Source organism: Engraulis encrasicolus, chromosome 23 (assembly GCF_034702125.1).
Source record: "Engraulis encrasicolus isolate BLACKSEA-1 chromosome 23, IST_EnEncr_1.0, whole genome shotgun sequence".
NCBI lineage: Eukaryota > Metazoa > Chordata > Actinopteri > Clupeiformes > Engraulidae > Engraulis > Engraulis encrasicolus.
This window is the reverse complement of record NC_085879.1, coordinates 43,208,595-43,218,594: the sequence shown is the minus strand read 5'-3', so window position 1 is coordinate 43,218,594 and position 10,000 is coordinate 43,208,595. Positions and strand designations below refer to the sequence as shown.

Genomic DNA, 10,000 nt, shown 5'->3' with positions numbered 1-10,000 from the left:
TAGGCCCATATCCAATCTACCATTTATGGGTAAAATAATAGAGAAAATTGTTTTTAACCAATTAACTGCCTTTTTAATGTCTAATAGCTATTTTGATAAGTTTCAATCTGGTTTCCGTGCCTACCACAGCACTGAAACAGCTCTTATCAAAGTTATGAATGACATAAGATTGAATTCTGATGCTGGCAAATCATCCGTCTTGGTACTTCTTGATTTAAGTGCTGCTTTCGACACAGTTAATCATTCTATACTACTACATAGACTGGAACACTGGGTTGGCTTTACGGGCATAGTGATCGACTGGTTAAAATCGTACTTACAACAAAGAAGTTTTTTTGTCGCCATTGGAAGACATACTTCATCACCAATGTCTCTGGATTGTGGGGTCCCCCAGGGCTCCATTCTGGGACCACTACTGTTCAATCTGTATATGTTGCCACTGGGACACATTATCGAGAATAACTCCATAAATTACCATAGCTATGCGGATGATACCCAGCTCTACTTATCTATGTCCCCCAATGACTACACCCCCCTTGAATCACTCTATCATTGCATGGACCAAATTAACAAATGGATGTCTCACAATTTCGTCCAGCTGAACACAGAAAAAACTGAAGTAATTATATTTGGGAAAAGAGAGGAGAGACAAAAGATTGCTACTATCCTTGAAACGAAGGGACTGAAACCAAGGGAAACAGTTAAAAATCTTGGGGTCCTCATTGACAGTGACTTAAATTTCAACAGTCACATGAAAGCTATTACTAAGTCTGCATTTTATCACATAAAAAACGTCTCTAAATTTAGGGGCCTGATGTCTAAACATGATCTGGAGAAGCTAATACATGCCTTCATTTCTAGTAAAGTCGATTACTGTAACAGTCTGTTTACTGGCCTCCCAAATAAGACCATTAAACAGCTTCAACTAGTACAAAATGCAGCTGCAAGGGTTCTTACAAAGACAAGGAAGTTTGACCACATTACTCAAATTTTAAGATCGCTGCATTGGCTCCCAGTAAGCTACAGAATTGATTTTAAGGCAATGCTACTTGTATTTAAATCATTAAATGGAATGGGACCCTCATATCTACTGGATATGTTTCAGCTGTATGCACCGACCAGGTCACTAAGGTCAACGGAGAAGAATTTGCTGGTGATTCCAAAAGTCAAAACAAAGTGTGGAGAGGCAGCCTTTAGCTTCTATGCTTCAAAGCTTTGGAACCAGCTTCCAGATGACGTAAAAAATGCACCCACTATTGATAGTTTTAAATCTAGACTCAAGACAAAGCTGTTCTCAGATGCTTTCTTAAATTATTGAATGAAAAGACGGTAAAATAAGAGAAGACAAAACCCTGACAATTCTAGACCCTATCAGGTAAACGGAAAAAAGGAGGCCAGACTCCTCTGTCGTCGAACAGTTAAAATCTGAAGACTGCGTATGTTTTTCAAGGTTTTATGTTTTTTTTTTATGTTTTATTTTATTATTATTTTTACCTTATGTTTTATCTTAATGTTTTAAATGTTTGTTTTTTTTTTACTCTAATTCATTTCCCTGTTTTCCTTTCATTTACATTTGTTAACTTTGTGAAGCACATTGAGTTGCACCTGTGTATGAAATGCGCTATATAAATAAACTTGCCTTGCCTTGCCTTGTGTGTGTGTGTGTGTGTGTGTGTGTGTGTGTGTGTGTGTGCGTGCGTGTGTGCGTGCGTGCGTGCGTGCGTGCGTGCGTGTGTGTGTGCGTGCGTGTGTACTATTGTGTAATAATTGTGTAATAACAAATATTTACAAATTAATAAATATGTGGAGGTGTAAAGGGCCGTACACACACGTCGCTGCTAGTTACTCGCTCAGCGGATTAAGTCAATAGAATGTCTACGTGTTCCAGCGAGTCTCGCTGGCGAGTAGGCGAGGAGAGTACAAGCGATGCGATGTGGGCGGGTTCCGAGATAAACTTATTTTATCTTCGAGCGATGCGAGTTAAGCGAGTAACCAATTGGAATGCAGAATACAGATTATTGACAGGTGACGTTGCCCCTGTGGTGTTCTGACCACCCAACTTCTGCACGCCATCACACTTTGGTTAAAAGTGTTGAGGAAAATACATCCAATACAGTGTACACCATCAAAGGCTCATATGCATGGTTGTGCACAGCACACGATCAACGTTAAACAGCGTACATTTTGTTTCGTACGGACGTTATTGGCGCGGACAGCGGGAACCATGACAACCAGTAAACAAAATCACCCAGAGCGAGTGGCGAGTAGGCGAGTGAGCAAGTAGCGAGTAAATAGCAGCGACGTGTGTGTACGGCCCTTGAGGGGAGGAGAGGAGAGGAGAGGAGAGGAGAGCAGAGGAGAGCAGAGGAGAGGAGAGGAGAGGAGAGGAGAGGAGAGGAGAGGAGAGGAGAGGAGAGAAGAGGAGAGGAGAGGAGAGGATGAGGGGAGAGGAAAGGAGAAGACGAAGAGAGGAGAGGAGAGGAGTGTAGATGAAGGAGGAAGAGGGCTGAAAACGTTGTGCTGCCCTTGCTTTAGACAGTGGGATAGAGGAAGAGGAGGAGGTGGTGGAGGATGAAGATGAGGAGGATGAGGAAGAAGGGAAGAGGGGGGGAAACAGAGAAGAAATAGAAGGAGAGGAGAAAGAGGAGAGGAGAGGAGGATAAGGAATAAGGAGAGGAGGCAGAGAAAGAAGAGGAGGAAGAGTAAGGGGAAGAGGAGGAGGAGAAAGCCAAGCAAGGGAGGACAAGTCAGTCAAGTACAGTGTGTATCTCTATCAGTACCTCCCACTAGATCAGAGGAGCAGGAGCAGGAGGAGGAGACGCAGCAGAGTGTGTGTGTGTGTGTGTGTGTGTGTGTGTGTGTGTGTGTGTGTGTGTGTGTGTGTGTGTGTGTGTGTGTGTGTGTGTGTGTGTGTGTGTGTGTGTCTTATGCTAGATAATAAGTGATCACAGCACGCTGTGTTCCGCTGAGCTCTCCACACACACACACACACACACACACACACACACACACACACACACACACACACACACACACACACACACACACACACACACACACACACACACACACACACACACACACAATGGCAATTGTTTCAGTTTTGAAACTCTCTTCAACACACACACAGACACACACACACACACACACACACACACACACACACACACACACACACACACACACACACACACACACACACACACACACACACACACACACACCAACAGCAGCAGACCTCAATTGCCACAAGCCATAGATGTGGTATTTTGGTTAGGTCTACTCTCCACTTTCATTGGCGTTTTCTTCTCTGTTGGGCTCTGTGCACTCGAGAGATAGACTACTAACAACTCCAACTTCATATGTCATCTCAGTTTACAACTTCAGATTTCAGGACTTCCTATCCGCTTTCTTTTTATTTTGTCTTCCTTTTCCAATTCTGATTTGTTCTTTTCTATTTGTTCCATTTCTATTCCTATTTGTTCCACTCTACTCTTTTCTGTTTTATTTTTCCCTCTAAGCACTTTGAGAGCCAGACAGACAGAGAGACGCATTCTCTCTCCATTACAGAAACCATCTCAGATTAACAAAGTGAACCCTGGCTAAGAGTAGGCCTATGTATCTCCTCCACATTTTTTCAGGAGGCGGTGTTTTTGAATGATCATCCAAAACCAGTAGGCTATAGGAGAGGGGGATGAATTAGCTCACTGCCCACCACCCCCTCAACTCAGACCCTGACACGAAAACTTTTCTCCATGTCTGTGGTTCGTGAGAAGTCAAGTTGTCTTTCAAGGTGTACATTCTCTACTTGGAAGAATGAAAGTTCTGAAGAAGCTAAATGGAATTTCAAAGAGAGAGATACGTAGGGCTGTGATGTGGAATTTTAGAATGTGGCCTTGCTGAAGAACAATTTCTTTTACTTATTAAAAAAAATTACAATCACACCCATGAGGGAAGCAAGGAAAGCCCCGTTCCCCGTTCCCCCTCCATGTACATGAAAAGAAATAATAAAAAGATCAGCAACACTGATCTATGCTCCCAAAAAGTTTAACAGCACGAGGCAAGTACAGATCGCGCTATTCAACCTTAAGGAGCATAGGCCTAGATAAGTAGGCCCTTTGCGGACCTTTATCGTTTATGTTCAGTTTTCTTATGTTCAGTCCAGCACCTGTATGATGATGTGTGTGTTCTCTGCCCTTTCTGGATCCGAATATACCCCTAACCCTGGCATTGGCCTACCCAGCCTAGGTTGGCTCTCCCCTGGACCTCCTACTATTTGGGTGTCAAATATTTCTGCAACGAGGGTTTGACTTCGCGAATGCTTGCTTGCCTGCCTGCATGCCTGCCTGCATGCCTGCCTGCCTAAAGCGTAGAGACAAACAAAATACATTTGGTTTTCTCCTCTTGGTGTGTAGGCTACGTGTTGTCTGAAGACCTACTGTAGGATAGGCTATAGGGCTAGTAGGCCTACTTAAGTTTTGATCCAAACTGATAAGCCCAGTAGAACACACAGAACAGGAAGAATGTTGTATTCCATAATGATTGCTCGGCGTATCCTTCTCTCTCAACATAGGCTACTTAATAGTTATTGTGCAGGCTGCTTCTTGTCTCTCTCCCTCTCTCATTCCGTCCCTTCCCTTTCCCCTCCTTCCTTCTTTTTCTCGTCCCACGCTCTAGTTATTTCTTCTAATCCCAAATGATCCCCAAACACAGGCGATTAATAGCCACAATAGTGGCCATTGTGCGGTGATTTACCTTCTTTCAAAACTCTACCCTGTGCGGCGTGTGTGTGTGTGTGACTGTGTGTGTGTGCAACAACTCTGCACTTTGCCGTGCGTAGGCTGAAAGTTTTCAGGTCATGACAGCCAGCTCAACGCAGCCCAGCCAACCACCCAACCTGGCTGATCATCCACCAGCCTTAACCGCCATGCTGCTCTTACGACACTGCTATGGAAACACTTCCAGGTGGTGGGAAGGTTATGTAGGTATGTTCTAGCCTGTGTAGGGTGTTTGAAGGGGACTTGAGAGGGTGGTGACGGTAGGCTACTCACAGGTAATAGGTGAAGGCGCTGAGGCCAGAGGGCACCGCGGTCAGTCCTCGCCCGGAGCAATCAGCACCCCCGTCCTCGCAGCGACAAAGCGGAGAGCATGTAGCCGGGGTAGAGTGCTCCTCTCCGGCGTTCCCATGTTGGAGAAGGCACCATCCACAGAGTAGCCATATCCGCACGACCGACAAGTGAATTTTCATGTTTTGCGTAAATTACAGAGCTCAAACGGCCCCCGCGTAGGCTACTCAAAACAAATTGGTGGTTTGGTCGCCTCTTGTTAAAATGAGGACAATATCGGCCTCATAAGGGGTCTGTGGCTGTCGGTTTCGGCTGGAACTACAAATCTGATCAATTACTGAACTCTTGAGTAAAGCGTACAGATACAAAATTCCTCTTTCCGTTTAAGGTTGGTGTTGAAAATGTACATTTTCTCTGCATTTGCCTTGCAGTCGTCTTACGGCAAAAGGTTTTTAAAAAAGCGAAATTGCTCTTGTCGAGGCTGGTGTGGCGTGGAGTGGACAGCTTTCTTCTTCTCTGTCTCACACACGCACACTCGCAGGACTAAGTCACACCACCGAAAACAAATAAACACCTAATGTTTTTTTCTTTTTCGCTGTCCCATTAAAACTCGAACTGGGCTCTCCGAGATCCCAGCAGTCAAGTCGCAATGTTCGAATCTCGCAGGCAGGCAGCGGTGGTCACAGCACGTCCGTCCGTCCGTTTCTGTAATGTTCTTCCCCCCTCCTCGGAATCTTTGCGCCTCTCGGATTTGTTTCCTGAACAAAAAACACTGTCGGTCAGTCTCCACTGGCCGTTGCTCACGTTTCCTCCCTGGCTGCTCCACCACCCGCGATACAACAGCCCTGCTCTTTCTCTCTCTCTATCGAGCTCGCTCGCTCACTCGCATGGAACGCTGCAGCACACACAGCCCCGCTTCTCTTCTCGCGCTGCTGAATATGTAAATACCGACCTACATATTAATGACGGACAGACGTCACGGACGGTCTGCGGGACCTGTTGGACAAAACCCAGCTTTTAAAATTCGAGACCACTACAGTACTCATAGCCTACTCATATAGCCCTTCAGTGCTGCGAATCAGGTGTCGGGTTCGCCGTACGTAGGCTACCCATGTTCTAGGGCTTACTTTTGAATCGCAGAAGACTGGAGGCAAGCCTGAGCGTCCACCGGAGCCTCCTTGTGTGCAGAAGCTCGCGCATAGCCCACACTTTGGTGACTTGGGTCATCTGCTGTCCTTTTTCTTTTCACGCACAGTTTTTAGCCTACACTCAGATCTGCCATGCGTATTAGTTTTCAAATTTTGCATAAATGAATCAGGCTACGTAATCTTGATAGCTAAAACATGCTCAATAAATAAAAAAAACACATTACATATAATAATATAATAATAATTGTGCACCCAATACAATTCAATATACAAATCCTTTCTAAACAAACACTATACTCTGCCAAATATTCTTGGAGACAGACCCAAATATGCAAAGGTGTTCATGGTTAATTTAAAAGTACAAAACACAACATGTGAAGCTTTTATCCAAAGCGACCTACAGTCATTTTGGTAGAGGGTATATTTAGGTGTAAAATGCCTTTCTCAAGGGCACCTCAGACATTGGGAAGCAGAGCCAAATGTGAAGTGAAGTGAAAGCTAGTGGTGTCAACAATGATCGATTCGGCGATGCAATCCAATGCGGGGCATGGACGATCCAGAATCGATCCGGCAAGTTACAAAATCAATCGATGGGGTAGAGAGCACTGGTTAATTACTGCCCGCCCCACCAACAACCTGGCGGGTCTGGAGTCAAACTGCCAACCTTTGGGGGCTACAAGTCTGATGCCCTGACCACTTACACATGACTGCCCCTAACACAGTGGTTCCCAACCTATGGGTCGGGACCCACCTTATGGGTCGCCAAAGATCCACAGGGGGTCGCGGAGCCCTCTTGATTTTAAGGGGTTTCATTTTAAATATATATAGCCCATGTTGAATAAAAGACAAAGCATTTAACTAATAAATGCATAGAAGCAACACATTGTAAGTGCTACATTAAACATTTATTCTATATTTGACCAAAGACGAATTGAGGAATAAAATAACTAAAACTAGTTTTCGCAGGAAACAGAGGGCATCTTGTGACTCTGTCTCGTGCGGGCGCTCGCGTGGTTGGGTCACCAAAGCATACGATAGTAAAAACATGGGTCCCTTAAGAAAAAGGTTGGGAACCACTACCCTAACAGACAGATAATCAGACAAGAAAGACAGACAGAGATGCGAGTAGGCGAGCAAGCGAGAAGCTAGTAAATAGCAGCGATGTGTGTGTACGGCCCATTAGTGTGGAGCGGGCCTAAGACGTGTCCTCCCTGCCTCTCTCCCTGCTCCTGACTTGGGATGTGCTTCTTGTGTCTGGCAAGATGATTTTAAAAGCCTCCTGGCGTGGGAATGTCTAAATAAACCAACCTGGGCACCAACATGAGGGTGTTGCCAACGTTACACGGGGGATGAGCCAATGTTGCGCCACTGTTGTGCCAGTGTTGTGCCAGCGTTGTGCCAGCGTTGTTCGGCCACCGTGGTGGTGGAAGAATGTTTGGTGGCTTTGACATTTACCAGAGTGTGTGTACGTATATGTGTTACTTTCGGTGGCATTGACATGAACCAAAGTGTGTGTTTGGGCATGTGTGTGTGTGTGTGTGTGTGTGTGTGTGTGTGTGTGTGTGTGCGTGTTTTGGTGGCACTGACATGTACTGGAGTGTGTCGCAGAACGTCACACCCCCGTGGTGTCGACGCAGAATGTGGTGAAGTCATCCACATATAACTCAACGGCAGGCCACGGTGAAGCAAGCCACCATAACACACCATAACGCTCACACACTCACTGTTTACACCAGGGCTGGCCTGGCCATTTGGCATAGCAGGCATTTCCCGATGGGCCCCGCACTCTCGTGGGCCCCTATTTTCAGCAATGTAATAAATAAAATAATAATTTGCTACATTTCTGAAAATAGGGGCCCACGAGGGTGAAGGGCACACTGGTGAGTCAATTCTGTCCTGCTAATTATGAGGGGCCCCTTTAAAGGGACACTGTGTAAGATTTTTAGTTGTTTATTTCCAGAATCCATGCTACCCATTCACTAATGTTATCTTTTTCATGAATACTTACCTCCACCATCTAAGTATTTATTATTACTGGAAAAATTGCACTTTTCAGACATGCACAGGGGGATCTTCTCCATGGTCCGCCATTTTGAATTTCCAAAAATAGCCATTTTTAGCTGCAAAAATGACTCTACTTGGACCATACTAGAAAATATTTGTTTATTACTTTAGTAAACTTTCATGTAAAGATCAAATTTGGCAATAGGCAACCCAGTTTCAATGAGCAGCATAGTTGCAGTACATTTTTTGACCATTTCCTGCACAGTGTACCTTTAAGCCAAAAGTGCCTGGGCCCTATTTCTCCCCCAGTTAAGCTCTAGTTTACACCATAGCCTTAAAGCAGAACGACCATGAGGGAGAGTGTTTTTAGGAGAAGGAGTGGGTAGGATGTTAGTAGTTCCTCACCGTTTTAGGTCTGGGACCCTATTTGAAATCCCCATTCCTGGTAACGGCGATTATTTTCACAATTTTTTTTCAACAAAAATAAAGGACATCGGCCCTACCGTGGCACTAACGGTAGGCCAGTCGTCTACTACGTGGCCGACCCCTGTTCGATTCCGGCTTGGGTCCTTTGCCGACCCTTCCCCGTCTCTCTCTCCCAACTCGCTTCCTGTCACTATCTTCACTGTTCTATAAAGGCTTGAAAAGCTCCACAAAAATACTGAAAAATAAATAAATAAATAAATAAAAAATAAAGGATATTACATTTTTTTTGAACAAGGGCCCCCTTGTCCTCATCATACGCCTCCCCATGCCCCCTTGATCTCTCTCTCTCTCTCTCTCTCTCTCTCTCTCTCTCTCTCTCTCTCTCTCTCTCTCTCTCTCTCTCTCTCTCTCTCTCTCTCTCTCTCTCTCTCTCTCTCTTTCTCTCTCTCTCTCACACACACACACACACACACAAGAAGAAATCGTCCTAAGCTGTGAAAGGAACTCTCTTAGACTGACGTGTTGTGCTTGGACACACACACAGACGATGGCAGCTTGAGCCACTAGAGCCATTTATGGCAACAGCCTGAGGTTGTCGTCTGAGGTGTGTGTGTGTGTGCGCGTGCGTGCGTGTGTGTGTGTATATGTGCGTGTGTGTGTGCGTGCGTGCGTGCGTGTGTGTGTGTGAGCACGCTGAAATGCCATCAGATGGCAGCAAATATTTTTTTTTTTTTTTTAACTTTATTCCAGACCCAGGGGGATCCATATCACATTAAAAAGACAGAGCATCACAACACAGTACATATCTTAAAAACAAACAAAAAAAACAAAAAACAAAAAAACAAACAAACAAAAACCTGGAACAACTGACACAGAAAAAGAAGGGAAAAAAAAAACACACAGATATATCGTAATTATCAAGTCATTGTCCCACATACAAGCATGCTCGCCAGTGATTCCACATGCTTGAGAAGAGTCTCACAGAGCTACATTTAGGGCTGGTCAGGACAGCAACTAGGGTGTTTTGTGACTCAGATGCCCTGCACATGAATTTATACATAAGATTACGCAGCACAGCTGCACAGGTAGGTACCCTAGCATTGACAAACATTTGGCTTGCACTTGACCTCCTAGGAATTCTGAGCAGCAGCCTCATGCTGTCATTGTATGCCACCATGAGTTTCCTGTATGTATTTCCCAACTGTACATATTGTGCATGTATCTCCTCCTGCTCCTCCTCTCTCCTGCCCTCTCCTTTCTTAACTTCTCGTCTGGTCTCTTCTCTTCTCCTCTCGTCTCCTCTCCTCTCTCCTGCCCTCTCCTTTCTTAACTTCTCGTCTGGTCTCTTCTCTTCTC

At 45.1% G+C, this 10,000-nt stretch overlaps 1 protein-coding gene across 1 annotated transcript in view; it reads right to left on the bottom strand.

Annotated features, from left to right (window-relative positions):
- lgr4 (leucine-rich repeat containing G protein-coupled receptor 4) overlaps window positions 1–5,927 on the bottom strand; it is a 169,385-nt gene extending 163,458 nt beyond the window's left edge. The window contains exon 1 of the mRNA XM_063189953.1: window positions 5,052–5,927. Coding sequence (XP_063046023.1) covers window positions 5,052–5,248 — 197 coding nt within the window. The 5' untranslated portion in view covers window positions 5,249–5,927. The remainder of the gene's footprint in view (window positions 1–5,051) is intronic.
- Window positions 5,928–10,000: the final 4,073 nt, after the last annotated feature.